The sequence below is a fragment of the Protomyctophum bolini genome (assembly GCF_963924005.1).
Source record: "Protomyctophum bolini genome assembly, chromosome: 18".
NCBI lineage: Eukaryota > Metazoa > Chordata > Actinopteri > Myctophiformes > Myctophidae > Protomyctophum > Protomyctophum bolini.
In genome coordinates, this window is record NC_137879.1 from 17544391 (window position 1) to 17566143 (window position 21753).

At 41.8% G+C, this 21753-nt stretch overlaps 1 protein-coding gene across 1 annotated transcript; it reads right to left on the minus strand.

Annotated features, from left to right (window-relative positions):
- Positions 1-1288: 1288 nt before the first annotated feature.
- nhlrc2 (NHL repeat containing 2) lies at positions 1289-20515 on the minus strand. The gene is made up of 13 exons (XM_080789435.1): positions 20354-20515; positions 17967-18119; positions 14423-14472; positions 13437-13589; positions 12283-12544; positions 10251-10372; positions 9662-9791; positions 9048-9141; positions 8536-8767; positions 7815-7937; positions 7213-7425; positions 6560-6782; positions 1289-4616 (listed from the first exon to the last, which is right to left on the minus strand). The coding sequence occupies exons 1-13, from the start codon at positions 20511-20513 to the stop codon at positions 4339-4341; spliced, it is 2193 nt and encodes a 730-aa protein (XP_080645561.1). The 5' UTR covers positions 20514-20515; the 3' UTR covers positions 1289-4338.
- Positions 20516-21753: the final 1238 nt, after the last annotated feature.

The following is a 21753-nucleotide window of genomic DNA, read 5'->3' on the forward strand; positions in this document are numbered from 1 at the left end:
TGGCTTATAGAACCCGGAGTTTGGGGTTGTTAAAAAGTCATTGCCTGCCGAGGACGAAGTAAACAAGTTTTTAGTTTATATTGAATGAAGTTTGTTCGCTCTCCTCATCAGCGTCCGAATAGGTCTCTGTTGCTATAGGCAATCGAAACAAAGGAATTGAAACTGGAATTGAAAATGTCAGGCTCCGCCTGCTTCAATAACTGGATTTTGAAAACACTTTATCTCTGATTCTTTTCCCAGGTTGCGTTTTTGATCAAAACGAGGATAAGTAAAGGCTCGCTGGTCACGGTTACATAATTCATGCCTTCATAGCAGATCCACAAGCTCAGAATGCATCGCACTGTGAGCTTGTAGATCTGCTATTTTCAAGAATTGTTGAGTGGTGCAACCACTCCAAGAACAGCTTTGTCCCTATGTGACTATGTTACTATTATTTTTTACAGCAACTGCTTAGAATTGGATGGAATGATTTAGATCAAGAGTTATTGATGTTTTAAGATTTTCGGTCTCATCCGCTAAAATGGGGGGGGGGACATTTTCAATGACGTCCCAACTGGAAATGACATTGAATGTTGCGCAACAGACGCTCCAAGCCTGTGAAGCGATGCAATCGCTTTTGATATCAATAAATCTCCGTCCTTTTATTAAGCTCCGTCCTGAGCGCTGGGAGTTACTATTTGATAGGACGGAGAACTCCGTTTATGCCGCTCGGGGTGTTAATGTATAGGTTTTGGTTTTGTAATAATGAAAATCAGCAAATTTACTAGTAACTAAAGTTGTCAAATAATTGTAGTGGAGTAAAAACATGTGCCTCTGAGATGTAGTGGAATAGAAGTATTGAAAATTGGTACTTTGTACTGGTAAATTGTACTTGAGTAAATGTAATTAGTTACTTTCCACCACTGCTTCTACTGTAAGTCACTCTGGATAAGAGCATCTGCTAAATGCCTAAATTGTAAACTGCAATGCGTTGCATTGTGAGCTTTTAGCTCTGCTATTTGGTGCTGCGTGGTATACAAGCACCCCTACTGTCGTCCAACATGCAGAAGCATGTGAAGAAAACGCTGACATGATCAATCAATGAGATTGGCCATTCAATCACCATTTATCAGAAACACACCACTACGAGGTCAAATGAAACTCACCATTCCAGGGAAATAAATGAGGAAATATTGATACATTTTCCATCGTACAGTACACAACATTGTTTATTGCTCAGGAGGATACTATTAACGCGTCACCGTTTTCCACCATCAAACAGAAGCTTACGAAAAGATTATAATGTGAATATTAGGCATTTATTTCTCTCCCCAGAACACCTCAGCCATTTACCAAGTAAACAAAAAAAACACAACAGGGTCTCAATCCAATTTGAGAGCTATATTAATGCAATATCCATTATCCAACAAAATACACAGCTCATTACAGGACCCCTGCATCTAGTATAAGTCTTTCCCTTTGGGACGTAAAAATGCCTGATACATAAACATACAATAAAGCAGTTTAAGCTTTCATTTAACAGTTTGGTTACACCTCGAAAATAAATCTATTGTCTCAAGCTTATGGCAACAACTGCATTTTGTAAAGCGTCTTTTGTGAAAGGCGCTATAAGAATTCAAGCTATTATCATAATTATTATTATACAGTTTGTTTTTAAAGCTCTGGTTTTCCCAGGCAGTTTTAGCACATTGGTTGAATGTGGATATCAACAGATCATCAGGCTATGTGAGACTATGGCAGAGGTGACACTGCAGTGATGTGCATATCATTCACACCTCACACGGTGCAGACTGCATGCTACGGTGCACACAACGGATGCTGGGGGACAGCTTCCGTCATCAATTGTTTTCTCCATCTGTTCGTGTAAATGGCTTTTGCACATAGACAAAAAGAAGCCGTAGTTCTAATGGATCCAATGCAGTTATTATTTAGTCACAAGCTCTTATTAATACCATTCTCTGACACATAATTTTGTGCACAATCCTTTGTGAAAGCCGATGCTTGTGCTGTTCTGACTTAATGTAAACATTATCATGAACCCACACGAGGGCTGGGCAAAGATATTTAATGGAAACCAACTTAATGAACACGGAGGTTAATCTTATAACATTTCTTACCAACAAATCGACGTTGATTTGTTGGTAATGCAACAGAAATTTGTATAATCCACTAAATCTATTTAAATATTTATTATACTTTGCTGTGCAATGGTGGCGTAAAAACATAGCCGATTTCATTTTTTATAATCGAGGCAAAACGTTAACATAATGACATAAAGACAATACGATTAATATTAGAAAATATAAATAGTCTCTATTGGGTGGAAACCTCATATGTGCAAAACTGTTACTTTTCAAAAATTGCATAAATAGCAGATCGACAAGCTCAAAACGAACTTGGGGACCTGCTACTTTTGACGCTTTTGTGTGACGCTGTAGTATCAAGTAGGGTGATAATACAGTATATAAAAAAATAGTTCAAATATAGAGATAAGAGGTTTCTGCCTGACAGCAATGTGTGTGCATAGATAAAACACCACTATCCAGTATAGTAGGGATACTCAAATAGATTCACCTAAATAGATAGCTATAAGTGAAGAGCAATTTCCGCAATTTCCATTTCCGCAATTTCCATTTCAACAATTTCCTCAATTTCCATTTCCGCAATTTCCACTATTTTCGCAATTACCATTTCCGCAATTTCCATTTCCGCATTTCCGCAATTTCCGCAATTTCCATTTCCACCATTTCCGCAATTTCCGCAATTACAATTTCCGCAATTTTAATTGCAGCTGGGTTTCATCATTCAAATAAAATAGAATTCTGTCCGTTTAGCTATAAAATTATGTCAGGGAATAGGGATACACAGTATATGTCTTTCATTTGCATTGCATCTCCCCCCCCCCCCCCAAGCTTTTATTTTCGTTCGAGTAATAGTACAACTCTAATAGTATTACTTATAATAATGTAATTAAAGATAACTTCATTCAGATTTATTTATTTTTATTTCATTTTCCAGATTTTTTTTTTTACCAAAAATTTGCAGAACTACAAGCTCACGAAGAGTCGCAACACGACACCTTGTGAGCTTTTAGATCTGCTATTTAGAGCGAGAAAATGTACAGTTGTTGTAACTCTGTTTTGCAAGGAATAGTAAGGGAAGCATCTGTGTCATTTTTAGATTTTTGCATTGGCTAGTCAAAAATAGCAGATGTACAAGTTCACACAGCGTGACACTTTGCGCTGCAAGCTTGTACATCTGCTACAAGTTACAAAATAGTTTCAGTACTACTGATTTATAAGGCATTTGTAGAATAGGTCTTAAATGGTTAAATGTTAGGCCACTCCAATCCACATGATTACGATTTACATTTTGGACCGGCTTCGCTTGGGACACCAATTGGTAACAGGTACCCCTTTTCCATCTCACCCCACTACTCAGCTGTAAATAACAAACATAATTTATGTTTGTGATTATATAAAAAGGTATTATCATATTCATTTGTCATTGTTAAGTTCACTCTGTATATCCATGGGCATAATAGCATGATGATGCCATTACAAAACATGGGCTACATGGAGGAAATGTGTTTAATACAACGAAATGAACTGCTAGAAGGTCCTAAATTAACTAAAATTAAGCAGTCACCGTCTCAAATAAATCTGTATAAAAGATTATTTCCGATTTCAGAGAGGGCGGGAAATACAAAATTAACTGCATTAACACTTTTCATGGGGGCGGGTTGGTAAATGGTCGAGTCGTTTGGTATTCCACCAATTCAGCCTCGAGTAGGGATGGGAATCATTGACCGTTATCGATGATCACCTTATCAATCCTGCTTATCAATACCATTATTATACTCTGTCACTTTCATTTCATTTCTGCAGACTATTAAAAGCAAAGTTCTTCCACTGATACGCAACATTGAAGCAATATGCGCATGCAAGCCATTCAATTCATGTTCCATAACTTCCTTAATTAGAATGAAATGTTCTACGTGACGTCATATCAGGTCCAGCTAGAATTGTTACGTTGATTTATTATTCTCAAAAACTTCGTAATCGATTCTGTGATCAATTCTCGATCCCCATCCCTAACCTTGAGAGATTCTTTTTTTTTTAGTTGGCGACTCTTTGAGAAATGGCAAGGACGTCTTTTTCAGGTGATTCGCCCGGGGTTGGTGTGTGGTTTTGAGGTCAGGTTTAGGCATAGTTTCTGTGAAGCTTAGGTTAGGCTTAGCGACAGGCATATACAACCACGCCCACATGGGCAAAAACACCAAAGAAAGAGTGAGAAATGTCTGGTGATGTACTTTCAGGGGTCGCGACATGGCAGGCTTCAGAAGGCGTGGGCCATCTCCACGGTAACCTCGGCTTCCTGCGCGGCCCCAGGGTTGCCGAAGCGGAGCGGCTGGGAGAAGGAGGCGGCTTTCATCATGCAGGTCCCGCCCCCGGCCAGGCAGCAGTACACCCACACGCTGAGCGTCAGCGACGGGGCGGGGTCTGAGGAGGCAGCCTCGAGGACCAACGGTAGTTTGGTCGAGACGGAGAGGGGCTCCGATAGGCTTGCGATGTCCCCGGTGACCACACCCCCGCTCTCCAGCAGCCAACTGTTGCCTGGGGTGAAATGTTTTACAAAGAGCACGGAATCATTGGTATCACGCAATCTGATCTTAACGGGTTAAAGCCGTTGTGAAATGGAAAGTAAGAGCGGTGGTTTTTATGTCAAGGACCCCCAATTTGATATATATTTGGCCACGGACCCCCATCTGCAAATATCGTGCCAGTGACCATAAAAGGATGAAGTCCAGAAGGTGCATTACTCCAGATAAATAAATATTTATCTGAAAACATAATGAGGTGAGAAATAGGCAAGGCGGTAACATAAACGCGCCTCAGTCAGCAGCACTGGCTCCCTCTCTCTCTGCCACACTGCATGACGAGACACACAAAGAATAACAGCTGCGCTACTGAGCTGCGGGAGTAGATGCCATCAATCCCAGAGGAAAAGTGAAAGCAAGGAAAAAGCCCATTTCATGATGTCTCTAAAGACCTGGTGAAATGGCTTTTTTTGCTCATTTTATTTTGAAGTTTCAATCTGAAACCAGTCAGATGGTTTTGTTCCCTCAAGCTATGGAAACGCTGGAGTCTCACTCCACTGCAGCTGTGCAAAAGTAGGCTAGCGTTTGTGTAGCCTGTCACTCACGCAGCACAAGAGAGAGAGTTGCCGGAGACATTTTCAGGCATTACATTTTTCACTGAAAGTCTCTTAAAGCAGAGGCTCTCAAAGTGGGTTTCCGGGGAGGCGGGGACACCCAGGGGCCCTCGGGGGAGGGGGGGTTCAATGGGGTCCGTAGCAAAGGTTGCTGATACAGCATCACAATCATTTTAACCACATTGACTATTAAAAAATAGCAGTTCTACAAGCTTGCGGTGCTGCACAAAGTGACGGGCTGTGAGCTTTTCTCCTCTTCTGGGGGTCCCTGGCACATATTTTCAGATGAGGGTCTGTGGCCAAATACATATACATTTGGGCACAAAAGGTTAGCGAACCACTCTCTTAAAGGGAGGTATTTAAGCTGAGCGATTACAAATTTAAAAAGAGAAAACGGCATCAGCAGCGGTTTAGGCCCGTCATGCTCCACCAGCCTGATCCATTAACATTCCTGCCTGCGATGGCGATCAGAGCACAATGTCAATGTAAGCCACTGCAGTGCAGAGGCTAATTACATAAGTCCATCTCCTCTTATCAAAATGTTTCTAAAATTAGACCTGCAGCGATTAACCCCCTCCCCAGACCTGGAAACATTTGCGTGCAAAACAAGGCAGCACAAACTCCTCCTGGACATCAATCACAGCTGCAAAGCTGTGATTTCCATCTTCGGCTCTATCAGACAAATGCTACTCGATTCAATTTAATCTTACGGCACATTCAGAACGTACAGCAGGTGTACCCTGTACACTACAGATGATTTTCACAACTATTGTAGGGCTGCCAAATATTGATTATTTTCTATTATTCTATTAAAAAATCATTAAAATTATGAAGTACATCTTTGTGATGTACTTCATAATTCTAGGCTACACAGTATGTATGGGGGGACTTTTTATTATTTCCACACAACTCCTAAGGTATATTAATGACATAGTAAAATGTTGAAAATGAGTGGTATTCCCCTTTAAGTTTCTTTGTTTGTTTTAAAATGTACAACATTTATTTATTTATATATTATATACAGTATATAGATGTACCATGTTCATTCATCCAGACACTATATAGATGAACCATGTTCATTTATTCAGACACTATATACAGTAGATGTACCATGTTCATTCATCCAGACACCATTTAGGTACTAGTGGAGAAGAGATCCATGCTTGGCTGCGTGTGGGTGTTGTGCAAAACCACAGAATCAGGCATCGTGTGTACAGGTCGAGCGATTACGACGCCATGGCCTCGCGTAGCCAGACAACTATTCTACAATATAGAGTCTGGAACTACAGCTCCCAAAACAAATCAATTTGGGGGTCCCTGACAGGAAAAGCCCTTCTCCTCTTACCTTCAGCGGACAGGGCCCAGAAGCTGGGAGCCTCGGAGGTGAGCTTGGTGTCCGGAGGAAGGGTCAGCTTCAGGGTCATGGTGACCTTTTGACCCGGTGTCACGCACAGCGGGGACATCTCCACCCTGGCAGCCGACCTGGGCAGAGTGGGAAGTCTGGCGTTGGCCCTGCGCTGGGTCTGGCTGGGCGGCCCGTCCATGCAATCAGCGGCAATGACTGGAAACTGGACAGAATGAATACAATATATATCTCAATTAACCCACTACCCACTAGGATCAATTAATACCGGTACATTCACCTTGTACTGCCAGGATTTTCCCCTGTTCAACCCTTATTTTGAAGAAAATAATCTGCGACAGGATGTTATGTTGTCTAACTAGTGTGTGTGTGTTGTTGCATATCACTTCCGGTATAGCCATCAGGGCAGAGAAACCATCATCGCGAAGATCCCAGCATCGGCTATGGGCCATGGAATAAACCTTGTTTTTTTCTATATCTTTCACAGAGGGACAGATAGTAGGCCGACATGGGGGAGAGATGGCGTGTTGTTGACGTCATCACCTAGCAACCCCACGCTAACGTGAGTAGCATTACGACTTGATCGACCCAGTATGCATGCACGCACACGCACACACACACACACACACACGCACCTTGGAGACGGTGTGTGTATCCAGGTCGAGGACTTTGATGTGGTGGTTGTTGGTGTCGGCGACATAGAGCAGCCGTCCCCCGGGGGCCACAGAGAGACCCCCAGGCTCACTGAAGCAGGACTCTGAGAAGCCGGGCCCCGGGGCGTCGTCACCCGCCTGGCCTGTCCCCGCTAGCGTCCTGCACTGCTTGCTCTTTGGGTCGACCACCTTGATCTGAACACACAATACATACCGTATATATACAGCGTCAAACATCATGCATGATTTCTAGGGATTGAACGATTATTGGCTTGGCCGATAATGTTATTAAAAAATAAAAGAAAACACACACACTATGTAATATTTTGATGATATTGTGGAGATGACTACTGGTGCGTACACAAAGTATTTACACAATTATTTTAATTGTATTTCTTATTACCAGTAATATAATAACAAAGTGAGTAAAGGCAAATAATAGAACACCTAGAATGCTCAGGTAAGGTCACAAAAGTACACACGTTTCTTATCATATCGTATCACAATAATATGATGTCCAAAATCCCAGACGTTGAGCCCTAAATCCAAATAACTGTCACTGATGAGTGTAAGGGTGTGTGTACCTTGTGGTTGTAGGAGTCAGCCACATACAACAGGTTGTGTTCAGGAGACCAGGCCACGCCCAGTGGATGCTGGAGCTTAGCGTCCACCCCCTTCCCATCCACGTCCCCGAACGCAAACAGATTCTGATCAAAAATAAAAATAACATCAATACATCACTGAAAATAATACTACGGAAATATACAAAACATCACCAATAAAAGAATACTACAGAAATATACAGAGGATCATCCATCTTTTTACAGTAATATTACAGAAATATACAAAAGAATACATCAATTAAAATAATACTACAGTATGAACGCACTACGGTTTAACCGCTTTCAACCTGGTATCCCAATTTCTGGAGTATCATCAACATTGCTTTAGAAACATATTCAAAAATAGTGCAAACACTTGATCTAACTACAAGCTCACAACGTGTGAGCTAACTAAATAGTGTTGTGAGCTTTATAGATTGTCTATTTTGGTGAACAGATTTGGTGTAGGGGAAAAATAAAACGGACCAGGTACAGAAACAACCCTGGTCAACTAAATATTAGTTCACTACAGTAAAGTTTAAGTGGTCAAGATATGTACAGTACAGTATTAAAATATGACCACGCAAAACTTAATACAGCCAGAGTATGCACTGAAAAGATTGTGGCAGTGACTAAATAATGAATGAATGAATAGGCTACCTGGCAGTCAATGAGTTGTTAAGATGTAGCATGGCCAACTCACCAGGGGGTCTCTCTCCCCTCCCACCAGCATCTTAACGGCCCCGTCCTTCAGGGCCAGGGTCCGGATGGTGCTGCTCTCGCTGTCGGCCACAAACAGGCAGCCCCAGGGCTCCTCGGGGGCCCAGGCCAGTCCAGAGGGCTGCGCAAAGCCTGCCTTGTGAGGGTAGGAGTTGTTGCGGTTCTCCTCGCTGCCGCTGCCCGCCCAGCGCACGCACATACCTGCTCTGCACTCACTGCAAGGAGAGAGGTGAGAGGATGGATGATTGATGATTTTCATGTATCTAAACATGCTAGTTTGACCACTGCAAATGTTCCAATTTTAACCGAAACGTAACCAAAAATAGCCAATCTACTAGATCTCACCAGATCCAGTGTGACTGCAGCTGTTGTAAACAACAATATCGCTTGTGTCTGACACTTGCAGTGTGTCATAAGGCTTTATACTAGTACAACCAAGGTGCTTATGGTTAATAGATTGTACAATATGGTAATATGGTTAGGGTAACATCTCACCTTCCTTTAGGCAGCTTCCCATCCGCTAGGAACAGAGCCCAGATCTGATGGGTCCCAGCCATGGCTATCCACAGAACATTATCCTCATCACCACCTGCATGCATGCACGCACACATACACACACACACACACACACACACACACACACACACACAGTCCACACACACACACACACACATATTGACGTCCACTTAAAGGACAGCGTACAAGGACACAAATATTATATATGTGCAGTAAGGTTACATTCACAAACTGTCTTCATACAATAAGCATGTCACTCAGTACTCTATGGGTATAAGGAGGAGCAGTGTGTCCGCCATATGTGGTGGCTGGCAATTATGGCAGAGACGGCACAATACTTTGCCAGCCTTTTTGGGAATCCCACGTTGAGCCTGTGGGCTGCCAACCACCCACACCCACACCCACACACACACACACACACACACACACACGCGCACAAAGCCTATAAAATGGCTCTAATTTAGTTATTTAGTCACAAGCTCATGTTAATACTTTTCATTGGCTCAATTTGAATAAAGAATGCCATTCATTTATGAAAAAAATGTAACGAAAAAAGTTGCAAACATGATTGAGTGTACACTAATGACACTCACCTGCAGAACCGAGACAAACATCCCAAGGGGAGCTGATTGGCTGCTGGGGTCCCAGTGCCCCGCCCTCTTTGTCTGTTCCTTGAACTCCGACCCCAGCTAGAGTACTGACCTGCCCAGACGACAGGTCAATCTAACACACACACACACACACACACACACACACACACACACACACACACACACACAATACAATAGCCATTTGTATTTGTTGATGACATTAATATTAATATAACATTAATATTCCAATACTCTTTTGATGAATTGAATGCATAGGACCACAATGGAAAACAAGTCCCCAAGATGTTGTTTGTGTTAACCTTGTAACTCTGTACCTTTACTGTAACTTTGCGCTGTCTAATTTATTTTGACTAATACAGTATTAAATCAATCAATAGTAATAAAACATATATACATCATCTCTGTTATGAAACCTCATTATGTCCAAAACTGTTACTTTACAGGATTTAATTAAAGAAATTGCATAAGCAACAGATTGACGCTTTTCAATGTTGTGGTTCTGCTAATTTACAAAAACACAAGAGGTTTGTGCCCGACAGCGACGACATATTAAGTTGAATTATTCACGTACCTTTCGGATGAGATGGTTCTCCGTGTCGGCCACGTACACAACGTCGTCTTTTATGGCTACGCCCTGCGGCGAGAAAAATGAGGCTTGTGATAGGTCGCCGTCTCGCCTGCCGCTCTCAGGCCCTGTGACATCATGGAGAACGCCATGATGAGCTCATCATGAGATAAAAATTATAATAATAATAATTTGTGTGTAAATATTTGCAATTTGTCCTGTTCTTTCCAAGAAATAGCAGAAACAGTTGATCTAGTAGCTATTTCTTGTTTTAATAAATGTTTAAAATGTTGTCCAATTTGTATGGTAGAGTACTGTACTGTATGTTAATACTTTTCTTTTTCTCGATTGTGTCAAAGGTCATGTCTCACCTAGACACAGGATTTGACACGAATCTTGACCATGAATCATGAAGCAGTTCTTCTAAACTGGATTCACTCCATGATGGATCGCACCTTTAATAAGCTACTCAATCGTTTTCTTATGTTGCGATGCTAAAAAGGTCATCTCATTCTGTGTGGGTGAAATGCTGACTCGGCAGACTGCGGTTGCTTCAGTGGCTGGAATGCTTAGCTGGCTCCCTGTCATGTTCATGTCAAATTAATTACTTTTAACGTGTGATTCTGAGTTCTATTTAATCCTACCGTAGTCGAGGCCCTGATGAAGGCTACAGCTGCCAAACGGCCTTCTTTGTAAACCTCAATGAACCCAGTCGAATATTTGGTGAGATCTATAAGCTCATAATGCATGGCAATGTTTTTTTAATCAACTTTTGTTTTGTATTGTTACCCCGGACTACCTCATAAGAAAACTTAAACTAACACTAAAACTAATAGAAGGGGGCACGGTGGCACAGTTGGTAGTGCTGTCGCCTCACAGCTAGAAGGCCCTGGGTTCGATTCCCGCTGGGGACGCTGTGGGCACTGGCGGCGTGTTCCCTCCTCCGCGTCATCAGTGCCCATACCCGAGTTTGCATGTTCTCCCCGTGTCCCCTAGGGTAGATACCCTCACAAAAACATGCCGTAATCCTGGTCTCTAAAACTACCTCCCCCTGTCCAGCCGGGGCGCCTGATGGAGGGGAAAGGAACTGGTCGGAATAACGTGTCCCTTCCACGCGCTACGTCCGGCTGGGACCCCTCTGTCAGGTGAAAAGAAGCAGCTTGGACTCCTCATGCATAGAAGGAGGCATGAGGTCAGTCCGCTGCCCCCCCAGGTTGGCAGAGGAAGTGTAGCGCCCAGGATTACATTAGATAATTGGCACTGGGTGAAAAGAAACTGGGTTACAAAATCGTGGGATAAAAAAAATAGAAAAAAAATGAAAATAAACTAAAACTAAGCCATTTAAAAAATATGATCTAAAATGAATCAAATCAAATCAAATCAAATAAAACGAAAAATAGCAGATCTACAAGCACACACATACTGTATCAAATTGGGGGTCCTTGACACGAACACGTTTGAGAACCACTGGGTTAAAATGTTTAACTTAAAACATATTGTATTCTCCATCTGTAACTTATCTTATGCTTTTTCTCCATGTCATTTCTGTATATGGAAGTTAACTGTTGAGGAAGATTAGTTTATTATACCCAGTCCTTAGACTGTCAATTCTAAATAACAATTTATAGGGACATTTTGATAAATGCTGTGGTCTTATCTGTCAAGTGTGGCTTGTTCCCTTTCAAACATTTATATTCATTACTCTCTTTTACATCCTACCTCGACTCAATTAATCAACGCTGCATTTAATTAAAGTGACTGTTCAGTTGCAATACCAGGGAGTTTTTTTTCAAGGGCTTTAGGGGGAAAATGAAACTAACTCCAGTTGGCCACTTCCTGGTTAGATCATTTTTTGCAACGCTCATATTTCTCTTCCTGTATCGTTCCACTTTTGGCGCAACCACCATTACATTTTCAATGCGTTTCTTTTTTTCTTTCATGCGCTCGCGCAGGGAATGGCTGCGTTGCCATTCGGTCCTGGGTGCCATCATAGTTCGTTTTTGGTTGATTGATTGATCGATTGATTGATCGATCTTACCTCCTATGATGTGCAGTATGTGTCCGGTGGACGTCACCACCAGAACACGGTGATGTCCCGTGTCGGCGATGGCCAGCCTCTTGGAGGCTCCCCGGTCCACAGCCACCTTCCCGGGGAAAGAGAGCAGGGTGGGCGGCAGAGAGTCTCTGTACAGCTTGGTTTCCACGCCATGCGCCTTCAGGAGACCTCGTTCCTCCTGCCCGTAGAAGCGTAGGGCCTCGGCAGTGAACAGCGCCAGCCGCTCGCGGTGGCCCTCGCCGACCTAATGTGGGGTTGGGGGAGGGGAATCAGTGTTAGTTTCGTCGACTTGTCTTTTTTAATTTCTGGTCTAGATGGGCGGATTCAAATTTCCCAGCGAAAACAGCAGGTTGATTCTATTGGTTCACCGGTCTGTGTGCCGCTAAATAAAAATTAGCTGTCAAAATGAATTAACAATCAATTATGTTAAATTAACACTCATCATAATGAATAATGAATTGCATTTTTTTTGTGCTTTTCCAAGTGCTCAAAGCGCTTTACAATGGTTCATTCATTCATACATTGGGAGGTGAAGCGGCGAACAGTCGACGCCAGCGTCCTCACTTCCCACATTCACACACCAATGGTGGCAAGCTCACACCGACCAACTCATTGGAGGCAATGTAGGGTTTAGTGTCTTGCCCAAGGACACTTCGACATAATATGGCCAGGAGGAGCCAGGATTCTCACATCCATGGACCATGTCGTGTGCGCTGGTGTAGCTGTCGAGAATTAGACAATTTGTTTTATATGGCTATGCACACGCCACGCATTATCCACAGTTTATCTGTAGGTCCGCAATTAACCTATTATTCAAGCTCCGCCCTCCGCACTAATACGAACATCTGGTGGCCACCGTGGACTGGACTAGTAGGCTGATTATTATTGGATGCAGCATACAGAGCATGCTTGCTGCTGACGTGGTGCAGTTGATGCAACAATGATAAGTTATTAACACAGTGATATAAAAACATGAACAATCGGATAGATATCAGGTTGTGTTAATAATACAACCTGGATTATCGATCGTTTATCAATAATCGATAACAAAAACATCTATATGTTTGATGGGTTTGTTGCAGCCCTAACGGGAATGGATAAAATCCTAATGACAGGTGATAGATAGATATACCCACCAGAGAGAAGAGCAGGTTGCCGCGCGGGCCCAGCAGTACCATCGTTGGCCAGCAGGACACCTCTAGAGCATGCCAGAGGCGTGCCTCGCCGTCGTTCACCACTGGGTGGCGTATGTCGTAGCGGAGCACAGCGCTGCGCACGTGATCCACTACCTGCAAAACATGTGGATATCTATATCTATAATTCTATATGTGGACTTCTTCCTTTATCATTTATATATACTACCAACAATACTAATGAAGGCTTGTTAGTCCAGTTAGTGTAGAAGTAGAAGTGAAGTGTTTCAGGGACGCCCAACTAGAACCATTCGTACAATCTTAGGGCCATTTGGACCACCCTCAAGGAACCATGAGGGTCCCTGGACCATACATTGAGACCCACTGGTGTAGCAGAGTGTTTCCAATTAGCCCACATGCACAACATCACTCTGACTCTGTTTGGACAGAATGGAACAGAGCCTTCATTAGTATCATCCATTGGTAACACCTGTGAAGGAACTACCAAATTGTCAATTGTTGCTATTTTTGCACATAATGTACAAAAATGTAATATTTTTCTATATTGACGACATGCCCAAAATAAAACCACCAGGTTGAAAGTCATGTTTATTATTTGTTTCTAAAAACATCATATTTGTAAAACATGAATGGCTGAAAACACATCAAAAGTAATGATTTTTTTCATAACTTTGAAACATATATATATATACTTTTTGTTTTATATGTTTTATAATCGCTGGACTGGTTATAACATTATATAACACAATAATATTATTGTGTTGTGGTGTGACAAACTGAGAATACTGCTTGTAGTACACTGGCCTCCCCCATGCGCACACAAATTTTATTTTCTTCACTGGTTCAACATGACCTACAGTAGGTTTTGAATTAACAACAACATTCATCAGAACTTCTGATGACTGTAGCTGTTGTCAAGCCTTCTATCAATCTTAAAACATGAATATGGACAAAGAAAAGACACTGACCTTTTCATTGGGGAACTTGGCAGAGTGTACACCCACTATAACTAACCCATCTGAGAAGAAGAAACGGCAGAAAGAGAGGGTAAAAAGGGAAAAACATAATTGTCATACATTCAGCAGGGTTGAATATCTTGTGAAAATGAGTAACTGTGAAGGAAAATGGTAAATGGTGCATTTATCAAATGACAATACCAGAACCAAGGACATGTGTTTTCGCTCTAACACGGTTAAAATGGAGTTTGAAGTTGAAATATAGGTTTGTATAGGAAGGTCAGAAGCACTGTCTGGGGGACAAAAGCCTGAGTAGACGTGAAAATTAGGCCAAACATGTTTTGAGACGTTTTGAAACATCCCTTTGAGACACTCGACAAAGAGAGCACTTGTTGTGACAGGAAAAAACATTGACTAGAGTGACGCGTGCCTTCCTAAACAGTCCTTGGTCGGAGTTTATGCAACATAGGTTGCATAAGACTGTGGTAACACAATTACACACAGAGCTCTACTGTATGATGATAAATGGAGGCTTCATCATAACACAAGAGAGATGGTGAAACTGAAAAAGGACGGAGAGTTAGGGGTGAAACGGTTGATCGATTAATCAATTCTAAAAAATAATCAATTTTAAAATAATCGATTTTAAAAATAGCAAAAGAAAAAGCATGACTACAAGTCGTTTGTCACAGTGCGGCACATTGTGAGCTTGGAGATCTGCTATTTTGTGTGGTACGCCAATCGTGTATTAAAATTGTCCATGCCACTCTGACTCAGACATAACCATAAACAAACCTGATACGCCCATACTGTATATAGGTAAGACCATGACCACGTCACTACGACTCAGACATCACCATGTACAAACTTGATACGCCCATATATAGGCAGGACCACAGGGACAGTACAATGACTAAGACGTAACCATAAACAAACCCGATAAATAAACCCATATATAGGCATGGCACTATGACTCGGACATAAACTGTGTAGATGGTATGCGTGTGACTGTGACATCATCATCGTACCCAGTGTAGGCGGGAATGCCTACTGAGTAGGGTACTAGGGACGGAGCTCGATAACCTACTGTATACCCCATGATGTCATGTTTAAACGTAATCAAATAATGAATGTAATCATCCATTCTGGCACAAACATGTCGGTCTAAGTCAGTATCAAGTGTATCGATACCCTATTACCCGCCAACCATCATTGCCAGCGTAAACAAAATTACGCTTTTAACCCATTTTGGACTGAGGCCGATTCTAAAAAGCCCTCTGAATCCTGGCCTTAAGCTTTCTGAAAAACTTCAAATATTTATAGCATTTTTTTAAATACTGTACAAAACCCCAAGAGGGGTTCCCATCCAGAAGGGTTAGAACAATAAAAGGCGTTCCCGCCCAGAATGGGTTAAAGTGACGGTGCACGCACACACACACAAATATTAGAAATGGGGTAAAATAAATTAAATCCTGTCTCCTTCATAAATAAACATCATACTTGCTTAACATAGGTTGAGAGAAATGAACCAGACAGCCAATCAACTGTTACTTTTCAGGAAAGGGAATTTAGTCAAAAGTTGTTATTGTTATTAATACTAATAAAAAATTAAAAGAAAACATAATTTAAAAAAAACACCCAAATACCAGATCTGCACACTCACAATGCAGCTTGCAGATAGTCTATTGTTGCTACTTCTGTTACGGAGGAAACGTGAAATGTTGAAATATGGAGATACACAGGCTTCTGAAGTTGGGAGACAACACAGCAGTGCATTGTTATCAGCTGTCTGTCTGTGTGTGTGTGTGTGTGTGTGTGTGTGTGTGTGTGTGTGTGTGTGTGTGTGTGTGTGTGTGCGTGCGTGTGTGCGTGCATGTGCGTGTGCGTATGTGTGTGTGTGGCGCCTTCACCCTGGACCGCTGCCAAGTACAGTAGACCAGGCTGCAGCCAGGGTGGGGGTCCGACCGCAGGGGACGACTTGGCTCACACACGTGCACACGTGAGCGAGCGCACAACGCTGGCATGCGGTATGTACCCGCCAGAGATAGGAACAGTGAGATAATAGTGTGTGTGTGTGTGTGTGTATATATTACTATACCGGTAATTACTACCCTCGTCCTCACAAGAAAATAACAGATTTTTAGAGATGGGTTTACAATTAGAGAAAAAGACCCAGGTTGTGGTTAGGATTAGGATTAATCATTTAGAGGTTAGGTTTAGGGTTTGGCTGCATTGTGCATAGCAGTGTCATGCACCATAAACAAATAATTATACTGTAAGATCACAACGTGTCACACTGCAACACGCTATGAGCTTGTAGATCTGCTACTTTTCGTCTTACGGTTAAAAATGGCAAGATTGATTAAAAATGGCATCCATCATAATGCCATGTTCTAAAATGTTGACATCCTCACAAGTATAGAAATTAAAAACTGCGTGTTTGTTTTGTGTGTGTGTGTGTGTGTCTCCTCGGTATGCAGTGGAAGGTGTGACTATGCATTTCCTGTACAGTAACAGTGATAACACCCAGGCAGACAGATTAGCATCACACCTCACAATGTAGCACAGGCTTAAAATAAGCACCCCCGGAGCGCAGCGCAGCAGGGCAAAATACTGGGCCCTCAGTCTTCACTCATTTGACAACGGAGCATTTAACAGCTCTGACCATTTTCCAGAGCAGGGCTCCCCAGCAAAAATAGATAAAAATCAATGAAACCACTTAAAAACAGCATTATGCAGTTTGGGGTATCAGTGGCCACTTTGGACACAAATGGCAGCCAACGTCTACGACTTCATTACCCAAGAGTCTCTGCAAGCATGTCCGGCGGCGAGGACTCGCTGTGATTGGCCAGTCTTTGCTTTGACTGGCAGTTCTGCCTTGGTGAATTAGCAAATGCCAGGATGAAACTCATTATCTCCCCTATATATGTAGTAATACCATAGATATAAAAACCTAGATATCTCATTCACCACTGCAGTTAATTTGACCGACCTGTATCGCAGGGACGGCGGAAGTCGCGCTGCCACTCAAAGTCACTGGCCAATCACGGCCTGTCTTTTCCGGGACTTCTCACTTCAATTCAAAGGAGCTTTATTGGTATGAGAAAATAAATGTTTACATTGCCAAAGCAAGTGTCTCCGATTGGCCTACTGAGGGTCCCCTTCTGTGACGCACATGGAAGCTTGACTCCCCTCATGGCACCCAAGATACAGATGCCTCAGAGCCGGAGGAGGCATCTACTGTAATGGTGACAAGGGCTGTCACCATTACAAATTTACATTGCTACATGTATACAGTAGCTAACAACTAATGAGACACAGAAGTATAGCATCCGGATTGAAAGGTATTGAAAGGTAACAACATACAGTATAGGTTGTAACAGGTCTAAATGGGTTAAAACCGGGAAAGCATTTTAGCGTGCACTATTCAAAACATATTTAATTAAAAATGTTGAACAGTTTTGAATTAAGAAAAAGTGTGAGAACTACAGATTCAGAAGGCATTTGTAGAGTGAGCCTCAGGTGGTCTTAAATTAAACTGTAGATGTGTTTTCACCTTTGACAGAGTGTGTGTTCCCCAGCCGGTGCAGGTCAGGCAGGATGTGCATGCAGTTGATGCAGCAGTAGGTGAAGAAGTCCAGGAGAACCACCTTACCACTCAGCTCTGCTCCCAGAGACAGAGGAGCCTCCACGTTCAGCCATTCCAAGTCTGAGAAAAACAGATCACATCATTTACCCCTTAGGGCGGAGGTCTCGAAAAGGGAGCCCAGGACCACTAAGCCGGGGACTCCCTAGTGACTAGGGGGTTCTCAGAATAACAACAGGGTGGGGGGCTAGAAATCTTTGTGCTCTTTTTGTCTAGACATAGTAAAGGAATAACTGTCTAACTAACAATGATTTTATTGTTGAATACCGTTTCCTGTTTAGCTGAGATGGCCACTCAGCCAACGAGTTCCACCTGGGGAAATGCTTGGTGATTAACAAACATGAGGGGCAAGTGCAATGTGGGTTATAGATTCAATATGTTTGGGAAGTGCAATAATGTGGAGTTCTATTGTTGAGGTTTGATTGAATTTGAATGCCTAACAATTGCCTGTGATATGTTTCAGTAAGGGTTGGGCTGGACCATATCAGGATAGCAGGGGGGGTTATGTGCTGTTGGGATTGCTTATTTACCGGTATGTTGTAGTGTGAAGGATTTATAACTTGTATAGTTCATGTAGTTCACAGAAACTTGGGTTTAAGGTTATTTATTTATATGTATTTATTGTATGTTCTCATTTGAAGACACCCCTGTAAATGGTATAGTCCAGTATCATTATCTCCAGCTGGGTATAAAAGGCTGCCATTTTGCCAGTGAACTGAAGTCTGGGCTCAGTGGGCTGGGAGTAGAGCTTCCTGTATTTATGCTAGTTGGTATAGCCATGATTCATGACTCTCGTATTCATACGAGAGTCATGACGTAACTGCACCCTGTTTTTTGCGCTTGCTACATTTACAATCAAAACGTATATATAAACATTCGGAATTCAAATATAAAGTACTCACAATTTGTCCCACGGGTGTTAGTTAGTGGCTGCTCCAGCGATTAGAATTGCTGCATCCCGCGTTGTTTAATAAAAATCATTTTTATCCGAGCTGTTATTTTGCCATTGGCTTTCAACTACGTGCCCCTATCGGTCAGGAGGAGGGTGACACTCGGTGTGTTTGATACAGGTAAGATATAGGTGCCAATACAGACTAATAGGCGAGTGCGCTCCCGGTGTGCAACTGTGGATTTCCCAAACGAACCCCGTTTGAAAAAAGTAGCCGGGGTGCTCGGATAAAAATGCATTTTATTAAACAACGCAGGATGCAGCAATTCTAATCGCTGGAGCAGCCACTAACTAACACCCGTGGGACAAATTGTGAGTACTTTATATTTGAATTCCGAATGTTTATATATACGTTTTGATTGTAAATGTAGCAAGCGCAAAAAAAAGGGTGCAGTTACGTCATGACTGTCATGATAATCATCATGGCAGTCATGTTTCAGGGCTACTAGTTGGTAGTGCTCTTTTGGTGAATAAACATACCATTGGTTAACCTTTACCAATTGATTGATTGAAATATTTATTAACAAGCACAAACTCAATACAAAGACTGTTAACTGTGAGTGGAAGACCCAATTAAGCATTACACTTGTTTACAACAGGGTCCACATTGTTCAATTCATCAATGCCTCTGTACTGTTTCTCCAGCCACTAACAGTCATTCCTACAAAGTACAAGCTCACAATGGGTCCCATTAAAAACATCTTGGGATTCATTTTTAAACATTTCAACAATATAAATACAAAACTGTTTGTAGCCATATATCCTCTGGACATGGCAGGGTGCCAAGAGCCCCAGCACTCTTCCAGGCCGAGCTGGGCCTGTTCAAATGACAAGCACTTTGAATTGCAGTTGTTGAAGCATTACATTTTGACTCAGTTCCACAGTTATTGTCTCACACAAACACTATTTTCACAATTCTTTCCTCTTTCTTATATTTGATAATTTGGTCAATGTTTGACCAGTTTCCGTAGTTTGTTGATTACTTTTGATGCAGTAATGGTCTCTTTGAGGAATTAATATATTGTCACTTCGCTGTCATCTGGACTCTAGAAGTCTACCCCCGTATCGCCCTTCCTACCACCAAAACCATGGATATAGGAGTGAACCTAGCTCTTCCTGTTACCTCTCTCACTGGCAATGTGTGATGTTCAGTTGCCTTTACAACATTGTATGAACCTATGGTGGTCCCTGGCACAGAATCATTATCATAGAGCTCCGCGGATAATACATACACATTCATTAGGTGGGTGACAAACATGAAAAAGTATTATACAACCACAGAACAGATTATGAGACAGCACTGGGCTACATGGTCTTGACTGTTTTGAAAATTTGATCTTTTTTTTACCTGCGTCAAAGTCAGGTATTACCAGGTCTTTCTCGTCTAGTGTCTTCAGATAGTCAATCACTAGCTGTTGTTTTTCATCCTGGGTGTTGGCTTCTTCCAGGGCGACGTCCAGAGCACTTTGAAGAGGAAATAATGTGGACAGACTACACGCAGACGCCATGTTTACTACAACAACACACAGGGTACTCTGTTTTGCCATAGGGTGTTTTGCCCTGTGTGTCAAAGGGAGGCAGCCTTTCCCCCCTGTTTCTGCATGTCACTGCTGGTCCTAGGGGAAGTGTTTTATTGTTAATGTTGATTGTTTAAACACATTTATGTATTATACCTTTGTTCGTGAGTCATCAAATTTAAGAAAAATATTTAACTAAAGTGTAAAAAGCTTGAAATTATATCATGTTAATTTTAATTGACAACCACATACCTTCTTAAAACAGGGGAATAAACCATCTTAAGCCAGCCGGCAGTGTAAGGAAATGGGCGGAGATTCACATCAGCACTTTCGACAGTACTGCATATTTGTAATCAATCACAGCAAATCACGCTCTCAGAGTATCTAGATTTTTACTACATGATAAAGTCATAACGTTGATATTGTCTTTATTGTGAGTAATTTTGATTTTATTGTTATAGTTAATAACGTTGTTGTGAAACGTGTGGAAAGTGTTGCTGGGCGTCCTGGCTTGTCTTTACTGTGTTCTTCTACTGGCGGTAAGTGTGTACGATCATGTCAATAGAATACACATTAATAGTTTGTTTATTATCTATTTGTTTATTATATATTCATGTATCATTTATATCCGTGGTACGATGCTGTCGCTTGCCGAAAAGAGACAGCTGTCACTGTCACGTTACATCGATTAGGCTGCTTAAAACAGATATGTAATAACGTTAAGGGTAAATGTCAATTACAAATTACAGTTACCATGCGTTAAAAGCAATGCAACAGATACCATATATTTTTTTTAAAGCATGCTGTATCGGTAACATAATTTGATTGATTAATTGATTGATTGATTGAATACTGTATTGCAGTTTGCAAAACAATTAAAGCACAGAGGAATAGGCTACAGTTTAATACAAATGCAATGCTAAAATGATTGAACCCAAGAAAGCACTATGGCTTTCAAAAACATCATAAAAACCAGTACTAATCGAAAAAGAACAGTAGCCTACAGTACAGTTCAGGCTTGTTTTTTGTTTTGTTTTTTACAGGGACCATGCAGTTCCGTATTGCAGCCACATGTGCTCTTTTAGAGTGGGTTTGAAGGAGAGTAGGATTCACTCTTTTTCATGACTGTTGTGGTTTGGCATTCCACATTTTGGTGGCATAGCAGTAGAAGTAGTATTCTTAATAACATATCTTTTGTAGCAGTAGTCTGAAAACTCACCTCTTCAGACTC